The sequence below is a fragment of the Papio anubis genome, chromosome 1 (genome assembly GCF_008728515.1).
Source record: "Papio anubis isolate 15944 chromosome 1, Panubis1.0, whole genome shotgun sequence".
Classification (NCBI taxonomy): Eukaryota; Metazoa; Chordata; class Mammalia; order Primates; family Cercopithecidae; genus Papio; species Papio anubis.
Window position 1 is genome coordinate 118,183,991 of NC_044976.1, and position 22,315 is coordinate 118,206,305.

The 22,315-nt window shown below is 37.9% G+C and overlaps 1 protein-coding gene across 3 annotated transcripts in view; it reads right to left on the reverse strand.

The window, feature by feature from the left end:
- NOTCH2 (notch receptor 2) overlaps positions 1-22,315 on the reverse strand; it is a 189,906-nt gene that overhangs the window by 28,505 nt on the left and 139,086 nt on the right. For 2 of the 3 annotated variants that reach the window (XM_021922900.2, XM_021922897.2), the window contains exons 12-19: positions 18,749-18,859; positions 14,430-14,622; positions 12,938-13,083; positions 10,100-10,213; positions 8,364-8,483; positions 7,773-7,925; positions 1,398-1,626; positions 427-628 (exon numbers count right to left, since the gene is read on the reverse strand). In XM_021922900.2, the coding sequence (XP_021778592.1) occupies positions 427-628; positions 1,398-1,626; positions 7,773-7,925; positions 8,364-8,483; positions 10,100-10,213; positions 12,938-13,083; positions 14,430-14,622; positions 18,749-18,859 (1,268 nt within the window). Of the gene's footprint in view, positions 1-426; positions 629-1,397; positions 1,627-7,772; positions 7,926-8,363; positions 8,484-10,099; positions 10,214-12,937; positions 13,084-13,469; positions 13,583-14,429; positions 14,623-18,748; positions 18,860-22,315 lie in introns of those variants that run through there. The other variant, XR_004178395.1, reaches the window with a different exon arrangement.

Genomic DNA, 22,315 nt, shown 5'->3' on the forward strand with positions numbered 1-22,315 from the left:
AATGTTACCACATTGTAAGATATAACAATTATCATTATTACCCCCTTAGATGTTGCATCTGACCTTTAAAAGGTTATTTTGATTATTCTCTATTTTCTTCAGTTCTTTCTGTGCTTCCAATGTAAAACAAAACAAAACAAAACAAAAAACAAACAAAAAAACACTGTGTTTATTTCCCACATGCATTTTTCTGCAGTTCGTGGTTAGCCTCTTTTCAAGATCTTACGTTTGTGAATCTATATCATATTTCCAGCACCATTTTGGAATCTGCAAGTTATTAAGAAGTTACCTAGATTATCTCAGGGACATCCCTGAGATCCACAATAGTCTCTTTTAGAAGGAACTTATTCAGACTAGAAAGTGAACAGGTATAATATTCAGCTGCTCTAGGGGAGCAGTTTGGTGAATGGGAAGGAAGTCAATTACCTGACAGTTTTTCCCAGTGTAGCCCAGGGGGCAGCTACAGTGGTAGGTACCCAGGCCATCAACACACGTTCCCTCATTCAGGCATGGATGAGAGCTGCATTCATTGATCTCATGGAGGCAGAAGAGTCCAGTGAAACCCACAGGGCACAAGCAAGAGAAGGAGTTAATCCCATCAACACATGTGCCACCATTGAAACAAGAGCTAAGAAGCAAACAGAGAGAGCAACATCAGCTATGCATCTGGTGCCTGTGACTTACTACTAGAAAGTAAGATTTCTGGAATCTAAGATGTTACAGAGGCAAATACCTCTGAGCAACCCATATCCCGTAAACTTTCTTACAAGCTAGATTGGGTGCCAGAAGCTCTGAGGTGCCCACTTCCTTTCTATAATCAAAGGCTCAGAAGTATTTAAAAGACTGAGCTTAGTATAGATACCTAGAGAAAGTGAAGTTTTCTAGGTTTTACCCAGTTCTTCTGTAGTTTTCCCATGTACCTCATTTCATTTTATCTCTAAGTCAATTTATTTGAAAAATCCTCTTCACTATAGATTATTTATAAAAGACAAATAGAACAAATATGTTCATGATATCATAAAAAGAAATGAAACAAAACTCCCAGAAATTTCTTAAAGACTGGTAACAATTCCAATCTCTGCAGAGAAAATGGAATTTTCGGATTTTTGAAATGAACAAGAGACCAAGGGAAGAACAGAACAGAATTATAGCTCTTTCTGTTCTCTAAGCAAGAAATAATAAACCATCCCTATAAACTTTGCAACCTCTGATCTTTAACTTTCTAACTACATATGTTTTTCAGGAACCAGTAACTGGGCAATAGGAGATGACTGTGGACTGGGATCCATGGGGACACCTCATCCCTGCTCCACAATTCTAGCACTGTGCTCTGAAGTTTCCTTCCCATTCTCCCTTTCTCTTGTAAGATGCTGATGCCCGAGTGATTGGTTGCTCACCTCTCAGTGCACTCATCGATGTTGTTCTCACAATGGACTCCATCAAATCCTGCCTGGCACTTGCAAGTGTAACTGTTGACGTAGTCAGAGCAGGTCCCTCCATTCTTACAGGGTTCACTTAGACACTCATTCATGTCTGTCTGGCACTTATCCCCAGTGAAACCCGGAAGGCAGAGGCAGGAGAAAGAATTCACTCCATCCACACAGGAACCTCCATTCTGGCAAGGATCTAAGCCATTACATAAGAATTAGAGCTCTGAAGAGTAGCATCAATTTAATCTTAGATTCATAAAAGTGAATGACCTGAACTAAGTCACGCCGAGGGCAGCATAATTCTGACTTTTTCATTGAATTCTGCCAACTCCCCCATTTATGAAAATCAATTCAGTAATACTTGCTTGAAGTTTTTAACCTGTTTGTTAATTGGAATAAACTTCATCTATATCACCACCAACAGTTTTGTAAAACCAATAGTCATAAAACTTGCATTGGTCCCTCACACATTTGCAAATCAAATATGTGCCCCAATACACAGAATATCAATCAATATTTTCAAAAGGTATATGTGATTGTGCAGTGTGTGGGGGAGGACAAAATACACATATTCATGTTTTTCCAGGCATATTAACTATATAAATTAATCTTCTCTCTCCCTTTCACTTCTGTCTCCTCTCTCTCTCTTTTTCTCTCTTTTAGATTTCAGTAGCCTTATGAAACAAAGTTTAAATAAAAATTGGAACACTTTATACTCATAGTAAGGAACCAACAAATTTTAAGTGACAGTCATGCCACGGCACTCTACAATCATATGGCATACAAATCAGAATAAGAAAAACAAGCTGTAGCTATGGCTCTTAAGGAACTTAAAAATATAATTGCAAAGATGGGTTATACATGTAAAATGAAAACTAAATACTAAACTAATGGGTAATGTGACCCTTATTTTATTAGAGAAACATTTAATATACCTCATTTATCTCTTGAACTAATTCCCTTATAAGACTCATCTGCAGTCTCTATTAAAGCAATTGTAAAAATTGTTTCAGTTAAGAAAAAATTGTTTCTTAACCACAGTACACAGTTACTATAATTTCCATAGCATCTTTCAGGAAACTCACCATCCATAATTTACTGAATTATTTTAAACTCATTGTAAATACTGTTGGTTCCACTTCATATAGAAAAATTTAAAAACACTCAGTATTTTGAATGACATGTTACTCAATGTGAGAAAGAAATACAAACAGCTTGATCTCACTCCCTAAAGTTCTCCATCAATTGTGCCTTGGATCCATACTTTTTTACCATTTGTAATACATCCTTAAAATTATTTGTCCATATGTCTGTTTTTTTTTTTTTTTAAAGATGAAGTCTCACTCTGTTGCCTGGGCTGGAGGTGCAGTAGCACAATCTTGGCTCACTGCAACCTCCACCTCCTGGGTTCATGAGATTCTCGTGCGTCAGCCTCCCGAGTAGCTGGGATTACAGATGTCCGCCACCACGCCTGGCTACTTTTTGTATTTTAGTTTCACCATGTTGGCCAGGCTGGTCTCAAACTGTATCTATATGTCTTTCTTCCCTAATAGACTATGAGCTTCATGAAAATAGAAACTAAAACTTATTTATCACTGCCAGCACCTAGCATGGTGGCCTCCCTATGATAATCTGAAGTTATATATCCTATAAATTAAGGTGCCATTATTAATGCATTGTGATAATCTAATTTGAAGTTTAATGACTTAATCATTACACAAGTAACTTAGGATTGGTCAGTACATACGTAATAAAACTATTAAGGCTAGGGGAACAACCACCAGAAAGACGTAGGCAGTATAATCCCTATAGTTTTCATTGGGCTGCGAATAGCTCATGTTCATTCAATAACAATGAAAAAAACCATGTGGCAGTGAGTAGAGTCCCGAGGGACCCCTGTCTTAGTAGTGAGCCATATTAGCCCTCGACTAAAGACTATTTTGGAACCAATTAACAAACTTGAAGTAAGACTCTGAAGGATTGGACTATGTCCAAATAATTGAATATTTGAATAAAGTTCAAAAATGTTTTTTTAAAAAAGATTTTTAAGAAAATTCAGCATGGAACAATGTAAAATGGATGTCTAGCATCCAACAAAAAATTACCAGGCAGGCAAAGAAGCAGGAAATACAACTCAAAATGAGTAGAAAAAATTTGAACAGAAACATACTCAGGAGTTTCTTATATGGTAGAAAAGTAGGTAAGGACAATAAAATATGGTCAATTATTATCAACTATAAAACGATGATACTCAATATGTTCAAGAAGGAAATAAAAGGATGAACATGACAAAGAGGGAGATAACATTAAAAGAAAGACTTGAACTAAACTTCTACCTATAAAAACATAATATCTGAGGGAAAAATATACTAAATGAGATTAACAGTAAACAAGAAACTATAGAGGAAACAATTAGTGAACTTGGAAGTATAACAAGATATCTTCAAATAATAAAATAATCCAAAATAAAACACTAAGTGGAAGAAACACTGAAAAATAAATGAATCAACCTTGCAGTCTAATAAATGCATAATGAACATTATAAAGGGGAGAGGCAAAAACTTTTGAAAAAAAAAAGGTTAAATATTTTCCAAATAATGGTTAAGTATTTTCCAGACCTGGACCCCTAACCAAAAATACAAGTAAACTCCAAACAGAAGAAACATAAAGAACACTACACTAACAGGCATTATAATCAAGTTGGTAAAAATCAGTGGAAAGAGGATATCTTAAAAGCAGCCACAGGAGAGATAATTATATATGAAGGAACAGATAAAAGAATTGTGGAATAACAGCAGATTTCTCCTCAGAAATAATGCAAGGTAGAAGATAATAGGATAGCTTTAAAGTGCTGAAAGAGTAAGTCAATTTAGAATTCTCTTCCCTGTGAAAATATCTTTGAAAACTAAAGCAAAATAAAAACCTTTCTGACACACAAAAACAGAAAGACTTCATCACCAGGAGACAAAGATTACACAAAATATTCAAGGGATTTTTTCAGACAGAAGGAAAATGATACCTGATGGAAACACAAATCTACATAAAAGAATAAAAACCAACAAGACTGGAAAATATGTGGGTAATCTAAAGACTTCTAAATTATTTTTCAAATTTCTTGAAAAAATAATTTACCTTTTAATTATATATTTGGTGGGTTTAACGATATATACATTTTATAACAACAATACAAGAGAGGCCAGGAGGAATGCAAATGTGAGTGTACAGCTCTTCTCCTCTATATGAAGTTGCATGATTGAAGGTACATTATAACAAGTTAAAGTTGTACACCAGTAATCCCTACAATAACTACTAAAAAATATATAACGAATACGGTAGTGATTATAGATAAATTTTGGAAATTTATGTATGTAGATAACATATAATCATAAAAATACGCAATTATTTCAAAAGATGTCAGAAAAAGAGGAAAATGGAAACAATAAACAGAAAGAACAAAGATAAAGCAAACAGCAAGATGGCATATTTTAAAGCCAGCCATATAAAAAACTACATTAAATTTAAACAGTCTAAATACCTGAATTAAAAGATGGATATTGTCATATTGGAGAAAAAAGATAAGACCCAACATATGCTCTCTACAAGAAACCCATTTTAGAGAAACAGGTCAGAAGTAAAAGGATTTTTAAAAACACACTCTAATGATAAAATAAAGCTAGAGCAGCTATATCAATATCAGCCAAAGTAGACTTCAGAGAGAGAAATATGACAAGAGTTTAAAAAGACCATTTCAAAATGATAAATGGGTCAATTCCTCAAAAGGACATAAGAACCCTAAATGTTTATAAGCACTTAATATTAGTTTCAAAATTCATTAAGCCAAAACAAATAGAATTACTAGAGAAACAGATGAATATACAATGATAGTAGAAGATTTCAATACTCTTGAATAAGAAATAAACAGAAAGCCTACTTACTATACTCGATGAATAATAAGTAGACAGAAAGTCATAGAGGACATAAAAGACCTGAATAACACTATTATCCAATTTGAATTAATAACATTTATAGAACACTCTATGAAAAAATCTGCAAAACAGACATTCTTTCCTCTCAAAGAAGAGACAAATTACCAATAATAGAAACATGAGAAGGAAATCGTCACAGATCTTGCAGACTATTAAAGCCCAGTAAGGAAATGTTACAAAACAAATTGATGTTATGTCAACAAATTTGACAAAACAGATGAACTGGAGGAATTCTTTGAAAGACAGATATTACCAAAGCTCAATTAAAAACAGATAGCCCATAAGGCAATATATGTATTAGGAAAACCAAACTTGTAGTTAAAAACTTTCCCAGAAAGAAGGTTCCATGTCTAGATATTTGGAAGAAAATACACCAGTTCTACATAAATTCTCCCAGAAAACAGAAAGAAACACTTCCTGATATGTTCTATGAGGACAGCATTGCCCTCCTATCACAACCAGACAATGATAGTACAAGAAACCTGGAGAATATCCTTCATGAACACAGATATAGAAATCCTTAACATTTTGGCAAATCAAATCCAAAAATACATAAAAGGAGTAATACATAATGACCAAATGGAATATAGCCAATAAATTTAAGATTAGTTTAACATTTGCAAAATATTAAATAATAAAGTTGATGACAATTTACTTATATTAAAAGACCAAAAAATAATTTCACCATGTCAACAGATGTAGAGAAATCAACTGCACACCAAAAAATAAACATTCATTCATTATAAAAATACAAAAAGACCTCTTAACAAGCCAGAAGTACAAGGTCTCTCAATTTGATAAAGAGCCTTTATGAAAACCTATAGGTAACATCTTACTTAATGGTAAAAGACTACATACTTTTCCCCCAGGATCAAAAACAAGGCAAGGCTGGCTTCTCTCACCACTTCTATTCTGCATTTATTGAAGATCTTAGTACAATAACACACAATATGTAAAAATTAACTCAAAATAGATCATAGGCCAAAATATAAGAGCTAAAATTATACGACTTTTAGAAGAAACCACAGTAGATAAACCTCGAGTTTGGATTAGGTGAAGATTTGTTAAACAAGAAATATGAAACATGAACTATAAAGAAAAAACATGCATACACTGAATTTCATCAATGTTAACATCTTCATCTTCAAAAGAAATCAAAAGAGAAGCTATAAATTGGAGGGAAGTCGTTGGGAAGCAAATACCTGTCAAAGAATTCCTACCTAAAAATATAAAGAACTCTTTCAACTCAAGAAGACAAACAACCCAATTATTTCAAATTGGCAAAAGATTTAAATAGACATTTCACCAACGAAGATATGCACATGGGCAAAAAGCACATGAAATGATGCTTAACATCATTGGCAAAGATAATAACACAAATTAATATCACAATGAAATACCACTACACACCAACTAGAAGAGCTAAATTTAAATGACTGATATCACCAAGAGTTTGTGAGCATATGGTTCAAATAGAACTTTCATACAATTTTGGTGAGAATGAAAATAGTACAACCACCTTGGAAAATATTTTGGCAATTTCTTAAAAAGTGAAACACACACTTAGCACATGATTCACCAATTCTACTCCTAGGTATTTACTCAAAAGAACTAAAATCATATGTCCACCCAAAGACTCATTCATAGCAACTTCATTTGTAATATCCCCAAATTGGAAAACACCCAAATGGCCATCAACCAATGAACTGTAATATGTCCATACAATGGAATACCATGCAACAATAAACTAGAATGTACTATTGGTATAAACAACATGGATGGATCTCAAATACTATGTTCATTAAAACAACTCAGAACTTCTCCTGGCTTATGCTTATCTGATTGCATTTATACAGAATGATAAAAACTGCCAACTAATAATCTATAGTGACAGAAAGTAAACCTGTGGCTCCACAGGCAATAAAGAGAGAGAGAAGGTTAAATTGCAATGGGATGAAGATAATTTTAGGGTGATAAATATGTTTATTATTTTGGGTGATAGTTTCAGTTACCATATGTCAAAATGTGTCAAACTGTACACTAAAAATATCTGCAGTTTAATGTATATTAATTATACCTCAATAAATCTGTTTTTAAAAAAACACTATCATAGCATTGTCCTCACATTTTCAATGTTCACAAATTAAAGGGAATACTTAAAATATATTCCACTGCCTCAACTCCAAGACACTAGCTTCAAAAGAAAGAGTTAAAACACTACTGTTAAATATGCTGGATAAATGACCGGTATGCCCAATGTCAGGCATGAGTGGTGGCAGCCTCCACTGCGCTCTCCTCTGCTCCCTGTGTGCTTTCCTTTCTTCAGGGGGGCTTAAGAGCTGACTGGCATACTCACTGGCAAGGCAGTCATCGATGTCCTCCTCACAGTCCATACCACTGAAGCCTGGTGGACATTCACACATGTAGCTGCCCTGGGTGTTATGGCAGAGACCATGGTTCATGCAGGGCTTGGAGATACACTCGTCAATGTCAATGGTACACCTCTGACCTAGGAACACAAGGCCAATAAATGACCTAGTCCTTGGAAGGTGATTCCCACAAACACCTATGCAGGACCTGAGCTTAAGTTGGGGTGCATGGAGCTCTTCCACAAACTGGTTGGTCCCCTACTTTAGGAAGTTTCAGGAAGACTTCTGTGGCCTAGGAAGTTGCTGCCAAGGTGCTAAAACTCCCTGAAGAACGAACATCATGGCTTGAGAGTCTGCGGTAGCAGCCTTCCAGCCGCTAGGGGGCCCCAAAGACACGGACGATGGAAAGGCTTTCTAAGCCATTCCAATTAGCAGCTCCTATGCAAAACCTGTGTGCTCTTGACAAGACAGACAGGCCTCAGAAGACCAGCAGGGCCTTCCATATGATCTGATAACCTGACCACTTTGTTTAAAGCTCAGAATGCATGTTCTTGGCTTCTCCACACCCATGTTGTTACCTTGCCAGCCAGGAGCACACAAGCAGGTGTAACTCTCAAAATTTGGTGACTCTTTGCAAACAGCAGCATTCTCACAAGGGTTTGGGGAACAGGGAGCCAATACTGTCTGACAGTTCTTGCCTGGAAAGTAAATGACAGAGTTTATGACACATAAACAGGTAAGAAAACGAAAAATTTCCCAAGTTGTATCCCAAGGATGTTCTCTGAATTTAAGTAAGAAGTCCTGATTAAGAGGCTTTGAAAATGGAGAAACCCATAGTCTTTTCAGCATTGGCTCCAATATTGCTAACTGTGTAACCTTGGGCAAGATAGTTAGGGACCTCCTACAACTGTGATTTTATGAACTAGGCCTGTTAAATGTAGTTTCCCTACATTACTATTTCTTTCTTTTTTTCTTTTTTTTTTTTTTTTTTTTTTGAGATGGATTCTCACTCTGTCACCCAGGCTGGAGTGCAGTGGCATGATCTCAGCTTACTGCAACCCCCATCTCCCAGGTTCATGCCATTCTCCTGCCTCTGCCTCCCAAGTAGCTGGGACTACAGGTGCCTGCCACCACGCCCGGCTAATTTTTTATATTTTTAGGAGAGACGGGATTTCACCATGTTTAGCCAGGATGGTTGCAATCTCCTGACCTCGTGATCCGCCCACCTTGGCCTCCCAAAGTGCTGGGATTACAGGGTGAGGCACCGTGCCCGGCCTACTATTTCTTCTAGAGGGGAAAAAAAAACAATGTGCTATCAAGTCTTTCAGGTAACACAGTCATGCTATGGTTATTCTGCTACTCTACACAACTTAGCGTCACTATCAACAGCTGCTATCAACAGCTAAAGACTCCAGGGAAGTAATAACTCAGCCATGCTCCTGACTGCATGCCGCAACCTGATGAAACAGACAGTTATTGTCTATGTTTGTGTTCTGTTCCCTCTGAATGAGGAAAATAGATGAAGAGGAGACAAACAAGCCATAGAAATATAACCAATCACAAGAAGGCAATAATAAGCCAGTAGAAAACAAAGAATAAATGTCCCAAGCACACTCCAAATGTAACACCTGAAACAAAGAACAGCTATGTGGCATGCAGTCACACTCACGTCTTCTCAGTTGTAACAGCCGTCAAAGGGGTGACACCTCTGAGTGAGATGTAGCGGTACTGAATGTGGGAAGTAAAAAGGTCATTAAGAGGAAAAACTTCAGATTCAAAGAGACTTACAGGTAAATCCTAGATGTACCACTTACCTATATGACCTTGAGCAAGCAAGCTCCCTTTGCCTCAGCCTCCTCATGTGTAAAATGGCAATAGGAACTTCTACATTGTAGAATTATTGAGGAATACATTAAATAATCCAAAGTACAAAAAGTGCCTGGCACATAGTAAATTACCAATAAATGGTAGCTGTATTATTGAAACTAAGACAAATAGCTAATGTCCTGGAAACGGTCAACTGATAGACAACCATCAGCTATGTGCCTGGTTCCAGTCACATACAATTAAAATTTTTTTTTCTTTCAAATACTTAAGTACAATGTAGGCAAATGACTGTCTACCACTTGCATCTTAGGAGGCCACAATGTTTCCTCAAAGCTCAAGATCCAGTCAGTAAGGGCAGGAAGGACAACTGAGGAGTGAGCCCTTGGAGCAGCATTGCAGCCCCACAGACCTGGGCACTCAGACTCAGGCACTGACAAAGCAAGGCCAAGTATCCCCTCTGGTCCCTGCTAGTACTTCCAGGACCTACCTGTGTATGGCAGCACACAGTGGCAAGTGTAGCCACTTATGTCATCAAAGCAGGTTCCTTGGTTCAAGCATGGATTTGAGGCACATTCATCAATATTCACCTGGCAGTTATAGCCTGTAGACAAAAGGGAAAAACCAAAAACAGTAAAACTTTCATTATCTCAATTTCTAACCAATTCTCTTTGGGGGTAAAAACTGAACACACCAGAAAGTGCATTCATTTCTTCAGGCCACTGAAATATCTGTTCATTCATTTCAGCCCCATGTCCCTGACATACAGTCAGTAAATGACAGCAGTCAATTAGTTGAAAAGATGTATGGAAAAACAGTCTGTTCTAACGGTCTGAAAGCCTAATGCCCCTCCAACTACAAATAACTTCTCAATAATGAAGTTCTTGGTTCAAAAGCTTGTTGCATGATCTATTTATTGTTTATTTATTTTTGAGACAGGGGGTCTCACTCTGTCATTCAGGTTGGAATGCAGTTGTGTAACCATGGCTCACTGCAGCCTCGACCTCTTGGGCTCAGCAATCCTCCCACCTCAGCCTCCTGAGTAGCTAGAACCACAGGTGCATGCCATCATGCCCACTTGACTTTTTAAATTTCTTGTAGAGATGAGGTCTCATTATGTTGCCCAGGTTGGTCTCAAACTTCTGGGGTCAAATGATCCTACCACCTCACCCTCCCAAAATGCTGGGATTACGGGTGTGAGCCATCACACCCAGCCAATAGCTTGCTGCATGATAAACATAAGCCCTTTGTATATAACATTTCTGGTCAGGAAAAGGGATGATGTTTTTGAATACTTTAATCAAAGCCTCTGGTTTACACCCATTTTTTCATAGGCACAGTGTCTACCACCCATGTGGTACTTCCTGAAGTTACAAAGCTGTTTTCTCCTGATTCAAGGCATGAAACCTTCTCCCACTAAGAAAAGGATAAAAGGAATAAAAGATTAGTGGAGATAGCACTGTACCCAAATACTGCACACCTCTGCATCTGCAATAGGGCCTGGCACAGAGCCTTACAATAGAGAAACTATGGCACTGTGGAAAAGAAAACATGGTCTAGGAATGCAGAGGTATGGGTTCAAGGAGTATTCTGCTGCTCACTGGGCATATAACTTGGGATCTTACCTTTTGAATTTTATTTTGTTCACTGATAAGCAAGTCTCATAAGATAAGGAAATAAAAGTGTTTTGAAATCTGCAAGTTTCTTTGCCAATGTAATACAATATATCAGAAAATTAATGGCTGAAATATGGTCTCAGAAAAGTTTCAAGTAATCAAATAAAGTGGCTCTAAAACATGCTGATGTATGACAACAGCATGGTACAATATTTGAGTGAGGAAATCAATGAATAAGTAGACAGATGAGTGCAAATATAATGATTTATCCACACAGGTCTCTTTTGTGAGTTTCCAAGAGAAAACTGATGGTAGAAATACAACAGTGATAACTCAGAAACAGAATTTACCCAACTCCCATGACCATACATTTGTTGGGTAGGCCAGCAGTCCCCCAACTTTTTTGGCACCAGGGACTGGTTTCGTGGAAGACAAAGTTTTCCATGATCCGGGGTTGAGGGGATGGTTTTAGGATGATGATTCAAGCATATCCCATTTATTGTACACTTTATTTTTATTATTATAATATTACACTGTAATATACAATGAAATAGTTTTACAACTCATAATATAGTAGAATCTACATTATAATGTAGAATAGGTGGGAACACTGAGCTTGTTTTCCTGCCACTAGACAGTCCCATCTGGAGGTGATGGGAGACAGTGACAGATCATCAGGCATTAGATTCTTATAAGGAGCACGCAACCTACATCCCCCACATATGCAGTTCACAACAGGGTTCGCAATCCAATGAGAATCTAAGGCCACCACTGATCTGACAGAGGCAGAGCTCAGGCGGTAATGTGAGTGATGGGGAGTGGCTATAAATACAGATGAAGATTGGCCCCGTCGCCGGCTGCTCACCTCCTGCAGTGTGGCCTGGTTCCTAACAGGCCACGCACAGGTACTGGTCTGTAGCCTGAGGGTTGAGGACCGCCGGTGAAGACCAAAGATGACTAAGTAACTAAGAATATCTCAATGTGTTGAAAGAGTTCTGAACATGTGGATTCTTCCTTGATATTACTACTATCTTAATTATAGTAAGCATAGTATTTTCATTCTACTTTCATATATCTATTTGAACTATTATATAGACTCAAACCTGGACCAGGAAGCTTATAATTGGACACTTGGCCAATGCTGTAAAACTGGAGTCTTAACTGTTCATCTCAAATATGACTATTTCAGGTCGGGTGTGGTGGCTCATGCCTGTAATCCCAGCACTTTGAGAGGCCGAGGTGGGCAGATCACCAGAGGTCAGGAGTTCGTGACCAGCCTGACCAACATGGAGAAACCCTATCTCTACTAAAAATACAAAATTAGCTGGGTGTGGTGGCGCATGCCTGTAATCCCAGCTACTAGGGAGGCTGAGGCAGGAGAATCGCTTGAACACAGGAGGCGGAGCTTGCGGTGAGCCAAGATCACGTGCCATTGCACTCCAGCCTGGGCAACAAGAGCGAAACTCCATCTCAAAAAAAAAAGAAAAGAAAAATAAAAATTACTATTTCAATAGGTTACCTCACTGCTAGGCTGAAGGTAGAAATTGTATCTATTCATGTTTTTATTCCCTAAGTGCCTTAGAAGTTCTAATTGTTCAATATGTTTGTTACATGAATGAATGAAAAGAGAAAAGGAAACTAAGAAGTGAGTCAAGCAGTATGCAACAAAAAGAAGACAGAGCAGACACAGAAAGATGTACTTTTGTTTTCACCTTTAAAGCCCTTCTTGCAAGTACACCTGTATCCATTCACCAGATTGTCACAAGTTCCTCCATTCTGGCATGGATTAGAAAGGCATTCATTTTTGTCCACTTCACAGTTGATGCCAACCCAGCCTGCATCACAGAGGCACTTATATCTGAAAGAAGACAAAACTTTTTAGTATAGGAGGTATATAAATGTACAATTGAGTCATAGAGTGAAATACAGGACTTGGTGAAGAAATGGGGTAAACTGATCTCATTTCTACTTTCATGGAACTATCCTTGCATCACCTTGCACATGGTGTGTACCATGTGGCCCTATCAGGTGTATCCAGTAAAGAAACCTTCTTGGTGCTTTCCTGGCTCACCAAGTTAGTGAAATTACAATGAAATTTCTTATGTAAACAATGGTTTGTACAATATATTGGGCCACTCTGAAGGAAACAATATCATGATTAAATCTGCACAATGTATTTTATTATACATAAAACTAAAGTAAAGCAAACATTAAGATCATTAGTTTTTGGTGCAAAATAGATACCTAGGTTACTATCAGGGACCCTGAGCCACTCTAAGATGCTCCTGGGATATTTCATATCTTAGTCATGCTTTGTTCTGACCTGAAACTTGGCTTCAGAAAGCACCTAGGGTATTCTGCAAGAAAAGGCACAAGAATGAAGGTATTTGAAATGTAAACATAATCTCCAATTTGAACATCACTAACACCTAGAATGTGATATCAGGAAATGATAGCTTTCTTATCTGGAGAATTTTAAGAAAATGAGAGATGGATAAGTGTGCCTTGAAGGCTGCTATACTCTGAAACAGTAATACTGAGTTCATTCATTTTAAAATAACTATTTACTATTTACCTCTAAACACTTTATTCTTTCATTTTTCAGTTTGCAAAGGAAAATGTCCAAAGCCATATCCTATGGCAAACACAGCAAGAGTATAAGAGCGTCTCATGAGACCTAATGTCACTCTACGGTTCTAGAAAATCACTAACACATCACACAAGTCTGCGGGGCTTAAAAATTGCAAATGTTTTATCAGGGACATTTCTAAAGTTGGCTGAAGTGGCCCTACTTCAGAGCACACACTGGCACTGTGACAGAACAGAGCTGAGCTATGTTTAAGCAGGGGAAAAAAAAACAAAGGCTAGAACATTCTTCAGAAATCATTCCAATAATACATACTAAAAACATAATTGCCAAAGATTCACACAATGAGTCTGGGTTCCTCCCATGAGGTCCTTGCTAATGACCCATATAAAGGAGACATTCCTCCTTATGTTCCATCTAGGTCCTCACTTACGGAAGGGAGGGGCTAGCTTCCATGGATTAAGTGGTAATTCAGAAGGCTTTGATGCAGACTACCAAATCTTCAGTAAAGTTTCAGCTCAAGGTCCCATTTGACGACTTCAGGCTGTCACCACTACTACAATCCAATTGGCTTAACACAGGTCAATAAGAAGCTATTACCTGGGGCAGCTACTCACCCACTGAGACCTCCAGTACAGTTTCCATGGATGCAGGGATTACTCAGGCATTCGTTCACCTGTGAGTAGCAGCTGGGGTGATGGGGCCCCTCAGGGCATATACAGCGGAAACCATTCACACCGTTGATACATGTTGCACCCTTGCGACAGGGATTGGAGGCACACTCATCGATGTCAATGTTACATCTCTGCCCTGTGGAGAAGGGGGACAGTGTTATTTACATCCTAAATGCTCAGGAAATAGACCCAGAACTATAAGACACATTATGTTTTCACCCTTCATCTGCTCAGGCCATAAGGTGTTTTGGGGCACCAAATGACAAGATGTAAGGAATTAGATACCCAATAATACTTAATGCCATGCAAAGAAGGAGCAAAGAGCATTGACTTTTGATAATCAAGGAAAGTTAACAAAAGGTTGGAAAAGTGTTATAGCAATTTGGTATTTTCTTTCAACTCAGAAATGGGGAAACTTTGCCAGGTTCTAAGAAGAGAACGTCAAATGTCAGCAAAGAAGGCTTCTCTTTTTAATGCTGTCCTGAGTACAACTCAAAGAAGCATTCATTAACATGCTTTGTGCTGGTTTACCACAAATTCATTTTCTCAGTTAGCCTCTTACATTTCTATTTATGGTAAATCCAAATTAACTGGAATGCTTAATGAATGGGATAGTAACTTAATTCAATAATTAAACTGATTGTAAAGAAAAGCTATTTTGTTTTCATTCTTAGAGTCGTATTAATCCATTTTTTTAACCTCAGGAAGTAGAGTCTCAAGGTATAATTTTGTTGTCCTCTGATATTGGAGAAAATAATGCAGATTCCGTCACTTTAGACCTATGGTTCTTAAACTTTAATGTGTAAAATCATCACTTTAAGTTGTTATTTTAAGTGGAGATTCCTAGGCCCTATCACCATAGCTTGCGATGAACAGAATCTAGCAAACCATATTTTTAAAAATGTAGGTGGAGTAAAAACTAGATTTTGAGAAATTCTGTTCTAGACAATTATTACTTATCATCATATAATGCAGATACTGGGAGTAAGTGAAATTGAAGTGGATATGTTGTTCCTCTAAGACATAGCCAAGATTGCGCTTTAAAAAGACGTCTGTTATAACCTTAATATTTCTTAGGCTGAATAAAGTAACATGGGCAGTTATACAAGTGTTTCAATTTGCTACATTTTGAGTAACTGAGATTTAACTATATATTCCAAAATGATATGAAATGTTAAAATTACCTATAATTCTATAAATGAGTGGGATCAAGCAACTGCTATGAATTTATAAATTTCAAAGAATACAATGTTCTGATTCAGATTTTGAAAACATGCATTTTTCTCATTTAAGAAAGAGCAATCCTGTATTTAGAACAGGACATTCCAGATGAAATAGATACCCACTCCTATGAAGTATGAGTATTCACATTTTTTCACCCTCCATTGCTCTCTAAACCATTATTGGTGGTTCTTGTGGTAAAAACCCATAATCTGGAAGTGGCTGCTGTTTTCCTCTTAAGTGTTTTATTAATAGCTTATTTTAAAATACTATTTCCTTGGCCTCAACCACTGGTTCTTTGAGATGTTTGTCAGTGGCACCAAAATATGAACCAGAGCTCTTCAACCACACAGTTAGCCTTGGCCTGTAATATAGTGGAGGATGACAGGAAAAAGCCTTTCTCATTTTTGGCCTTTTCTTGGAAGCATCTCCTCAGAAGCCACTCCTCCCAAGTTTTCTTTGTTTGCTTTTAAACTCTTTGCAGAATAAATTTTCAAGCCATCTTTACCCGAAAGTGTTAAATGCATTCTACTATGTTGATTGACAGCTGTTCCATCAGCAAGGTCCTACCCTCAAGGAGTTTCCACTGAGCATCAGAAAAGTCCAGTGGAAGGCCAAGCAATTTGTTGGGCTAACTGAAATGAGAAGTTACCCAGTGTTTCTTCTGACTCAGGTACTCAGTAAATTGGTGCTTAATAAATGAAAACATGGTATAGTCCACACTTCAGAGTCTGGATTAGCTAGCAAAAGTGCTGTATTTGAGTCCCATTCATTCGTTCATTCAGCAACATTCACTGAGTGTTTCCTGTGTGCTAGACATTGCTTTAGACACTTGCTATAAAGATGATTAAACGAGGTCTCCACCTTCTGGGAACTCACAGTCCTCACTATGCAACTCACTGGCAGGCCATGAGTATATACATCAAGGTCTGTCTCTCAGTTGCCTTATTTGTTAAATGGGGATAGTAGAACTTCCTTTCTGGATTGTTATGAGAATTCAGGAAGATAATGGGTATGAAGGTGCTTTGTAAACCTGAAAAGCAGTTTATAGAAGTATCACATAATTCCTTACCTTCCCCCATTTAAAAAGGTTCTAAGAGAACAGATAACTTAGTATTAAAACAAAAAAAAACCCAATATCCTTTAAAGCTGTCAAAGCTATTGTTAGAATGATATGGGAAAAATATATTAAAACAAGAGCAAGAATAAAACTCCTTACATTTACCACTCATGAGTATATACGACAGTCATCTCTGACGTTTTCAGCAGCTCATTAAAAAAACCATCTCAGACACAGACAACAGTTCCATGAACAGGGGACCACCTAGTAACCAAAACATTCCATTTCTTGCTTATAAGGTTTCATGCTACACCTTAGGTTTATTTTAGAATATATTTAGCCTATGTTCTCCCTTCTTGACCTTTCTGGTTTGCTGAATGTTAATAAGAGAAAGAATATGATTCATTGGCATTTTGAAAAAATGAGTCCAGTAGAAGCCTTACATAAACACACACACACACACACACACACACACACACACACTCTCTCTCTCTCTCTCTCTCTCTACAACAGGCCCCTAATCAGGATGCCCAGTGTTGTGGGAATGAGCATGGGCTCTGGGGTCAGATTGCCTGGGATGTAATTCTGGCTGCTGTGCTCTGGTAACATTACTTAACCTCTCTGTGTTCTCAGTTTCTTATAAATTCTGTAGGTATTCTCAACAGCAGTGACAATTGAGACTAGGCACATAGTGCCTAGTTCAAAATTAGTTCTTCATAAATGTTACCTATTCTCTTTGTATTACCCACTTATCAACAATGTGCCTATTATCCTATCTAGCAGGGATTTCTGTGTATTCACTTGACTGCCATTTGATCTTGGAGTCACAAGTTTCAGGATGCTGAACATCAGGCTACTACAGCAGCACTGGGCATTGGGCATGACAGTTTTCATCAGATTTGGCTTCTCAGTGATCTTTCACTGAACAGGGATCGCTGTGACCCATTTGGGCTGCAAACTTTCCTCTCTAATGTCCACAATCATACCAAATAGGAGAAATTCTTGTGAAATAGAGAAGAACAAAGTACACTCCTGGCAAATGAATGGTGGACATTCACTTCGCTTTGCTCTGGCTTTTTGCGGACTGTATCAAAAACTTTGAAGGGTGTTTCACATTCGGGTACAAACAACCACATGGAAATTATTAAATGGTAACATGTTAGTGGCTGCTTCTGTGTGTCACTGTCCAGAAAGAACAGAATGTACAGTGTGTGCCTTCTGATGATGCCAATAAGAAACTCGGGTGTGTCAGTGAGGGGCCTCAGGTTTCTGTAGTAGCCTCTAGCACTTTTTGATCAGGAGGGTAAAAGACAAAGTTAATATTAACAAATAGAGAGAAGATGTGTGTGTGTGTGTGTGTGTGTGTGTGTGTGTAAATGCTTAGGCTGTTTATACTTTAAGAGGAGTTACATTCAAAATTCTTCTAGCTATTTACTTTCTTCCTCCTGGGCAGAAATATCTCTCTCATGCTACCCAAATTAGGGAGGTCTCCCCAAGTTCTGACCTCATCTAACAATATTTCAGAGAAGGAAGTACCCAGAAATAAGCATTCAGTATTTTCATAGAATTCTACCTTGAGTATGTCAAAGAGGAAGTACCCAGAAACAAGCATTCAGTGTTTTCATAAGATTTTACCTTGAATATGTCTTTATGGAAGGCCTTGACTACTACCTGTAGTCAATAAACATAGCTTTGGAAGCAATATAACTCAAGCAAAGCAAAGGCAATTTATGGTCTGTCTAGGAATTATTTTCTGGTAGCAATAAACATATAATCTAAAAACTCTAATTAATGAAAAGTATGTTTCAGTTTAGAAAAGGTCTGTGAACAGAAAACTGATCTAGAAAAGCAGAGAAACAGACTACTAACCTTCCAGAGAGACAAAGAAATAGGAAACACTTGAAAAGCAATATTCCTTTGGATGCTATATTCCCAAAGTGATAGGGCTGAAGGAGGGGCCTTACAGTAAAAGGAGCTTTACCTGTGAATCCTGGTGAGCAGACACAACTGTAGCGATTAATGCCATCCATACAGATTCCATGGATACAAGGGTTACTTGCACAGTCATCAAAATTAATTTCACAATTAACCCCTGGAAGAGAAAACCAAAGGGAAACCATTCAATATTACCACAGAAATACTAAGGCTTTCTGCTTGTGATGCAGCAACGTGTAAGAAATCTAAGGTGAATTCCAGCCAACCCCGGACAGAATAAAGCAGCAGTTCTCAAAATGTAGTCCACTCTTTCAGGAAGATATAGAGGTCCAAAGGATTTTATTAATCATACTTAGCCATCATCTTTCCTTTTCACCGTGCTAACATTCAAACTGATGGTGCAGAGGCAATGGGGTGAAATTGATCGCATCAGCATGAATCAAGGCAGTAGAACCAAACTGTACTATAATTATTCTACTGCTCACCTCCATGTGCCACAGTTAAACAAGCAAAAACACCAGTTTCACTCAAGAGTGGCTTTGTTGAGGAAGTTAAAATTAGAAACTTTATAATTTTAATAAATCTCAAACCTTGAGTAATGTCTACTACTCCATGTGATGAAATAGAGTATACATAAAGCATTTCTGTGGCATGCCAAGTATGAAAGTTGTCTCCAGGAAGAGCTATACTGCTATTGTTTGAGCTGTGCGTTGAAATAGCTGCTTTCTTCATGAAACCACATTTTAATTGAAAGAGCAGCTGACAAGACAAACCAGCGTGAATCACAATTGAGTATTTAGCAAATATTAAGTGAAAGCAGCAAGCCTGTCATTTTGAGGAAAAGCAAATTAACAGTATTTTTGCCAAAGATAAAACTTAAGCTTTTGAATCAAAATTAGAATTTTGGAATTTTTATCTATCACAGTGAGCTTGACACTGCCTGTCAGTATTACAGGCTAAATTTCAGGATAAATCTTGAGTCTAGTAACTTCCTCCTGAGGTAAGCTGCCTTATTTTTGCTCTGCTGCCCAGATGAATGGAAAAGTTTCGTTATATTAACAGTATACAATCATTATTGCTACCATTATTTGTAAAGAGATATTTGTGAAATATATTTGTAATATATTTCACAAATATCTTTTTACAAATAATGGTAAGGATATTTTTTATTTTTGTATGAATTAAGTGATGCTTTCTGAGTATCATACAATAATATTTTGGTAGTTTAAAAGGACTAAAAATAAAAACTGGTAATGAGAATAAAACAAAACAAAACACCCAGGATAAAAATGCCATACTTGTGATTCACTCATACTTTGTTTTTCTTTTTTTTTTTTCAGAGACAGGGTCTTGATCTGTCACCCAGCCTGGAGCGCAATGACAAGAGCACAGCTCCCTGCAACCTCAATATCCCTGGCTCAAGCAATCCCCCCACCTCAGCTTCCCGATTACAGGTGTGTGTACCACTTTACCTGGCTATTTTTTTTTTTTTTAAGAGATGAGGTTTTGCTATGTTGCCCAGGCTGGTCTCAAACTCCCAGACTCAAGCAATCGTCCCGCCTCGGCCTCCCAAAAGGTAAGGTATACACCTGTATGTATACCTCATACAGGTATGAGCCACTGTGCCCATACTCTGCAATAATGTTTATTAATAATAATTACAGAGGAACAGTTTATTGAGCTCTTACTATGTGCAAAGTACGCTGCTTTGCCTGTCACGTAAGTTTTCTCTAACCCTGTCACCCAACCTGCATATTAGTCTGTGTTACACCCATTTTATAGACAACAGGGCTGACATGCACAGTGCCACCATTAGGGCAGGAAAGCTGGGCTCTGTACCCTGTTTGTGTGGCTCCACAGCATCCTCTTTCTGCCACACTGTACTGTCATCCCGTGATTAATGAGGCTATGCTGCCTAACTAGCCATAAATGAGGGAAAGATTTCCATATTCCCTGCAGAGAAGTGGTATCTTTAGATGTTTCTAACCTTTGACTGACAAACCCCCTTTACCCTCAAACCAAGACGGCAGCACCCCCTCCCAATGAAGCCCTGATGATCCAATGTGACTCTAGCCCCCTGTCCATTGTGTACTTGAGTAGGAAAAGACGCCTGGATCAAGCCAGGCCAATGAGATTCTCTCATTACAACACTGAAACACAGACTGTGTGACCTCTGGTCTAAAAATGCCCAGTTTCCTGTTATTTTCTCCAAAGCCTTATTATTCAATTGCTTGGAATCTATAAGAGGCTCTGGGTGCTTTAGTTAAGCTCTGTTTCTTTGTTTTGTTGTTGTTTATTTTTTGTAAATGATGACTTAAGCTAGCTCAAGTTGGTCTGTTACTTGAAACACAAAGAAACTTACTTAAAACTTTACTATCATAAAAGCACAGATGAGAGAAGGCACTGAAAGTAACTCTGGGTAGTATATCTTACTTTAAGTACCCAGTGACTGACTACCACAATTTTAGCTGGCAAATTGTAAAATATTTCTTCCACCCACTCCCCTATCCGAACACCAAACTACCAACTTAGGCCATATAAGTGGAACAGGAATTCTTACTCTAGAACTTGAGACTATTCATAATGCCTCGTTTAATGGATTTTCCACCCAGGTCCCTGATACATGCCAGCTCTTTCTCCACCCATTACAGACCAACATTTTTTTTAATGTTGTCTGACTGTTGCTTGCTTTAATTCTCCAAATAACTGCAGGAATGTCTTTGGCAGGTTCTGACAGATTCTGGGCCTTCCTTTCCATGCTGCCTACAGATCACTCATATTGACTTCTCACCTTCTCAGTGACAGCTACTTACACCATACCCTCTCTGTCCTCCCCAGAAAACACCTGATATATCCTGATATAATGATATAATCCCAGAGAAAACAAAGTGCTTGCCAACCCACCACTCACCCAGGTTTCCAGTATGTTTACTATGATGGGAATGATAGCAAAGTCTAAAACAGCCCCTCCATTCTAAAGGCATCCAGTCAATTGCTTGTAAATCTCTCAAATTTCTTTTCCTACTGTAATTTCTCATGTCTGAGGAACAGCCCGGAAGCAAATTGCTTTTGGAAGTTTTCACAAAGATCTATTCAGCCCTTTTAGTGAGTTATCTAAATGGGGGAGGGAAAGGCATTTTCAGCTGTGACGGCATGGGATGTTTTTCGTATGCTTGAGCAATTCAAAAAGGACTTTGTTTTCAAACTTGGCATGTATGAAGTCTTGGATAAAGACCAGAGCCTTTGACAAGTTTGAAGAAATGGATTTGGAAACAATAAAATAAAATGAGGGCAGCTAACTACCTTCTCCACCTCTGCTCTCTACATAGGTCATTTTCCTTACATCCAGAATGAGTTCTCAATAAATCACTCCTTTATATTGGCAGGTTTCCTTCTAACAAAGGCACACATTGGTTAATCTTCCACTAATACATTTTCCTTTGATCTGGAACATAAACTTCTCTGTCCATTAACTATAGTTATGACCATGATCATTCATCTAATAAGTAAAACAGAACCATTCAAACCTGTGAGATGCTGCTCCCTGAGAAGATAATACCCCATTCCCCCAACAAGGAGCAGCATGTCCTCACGACCAACAAGGAGTCATTTA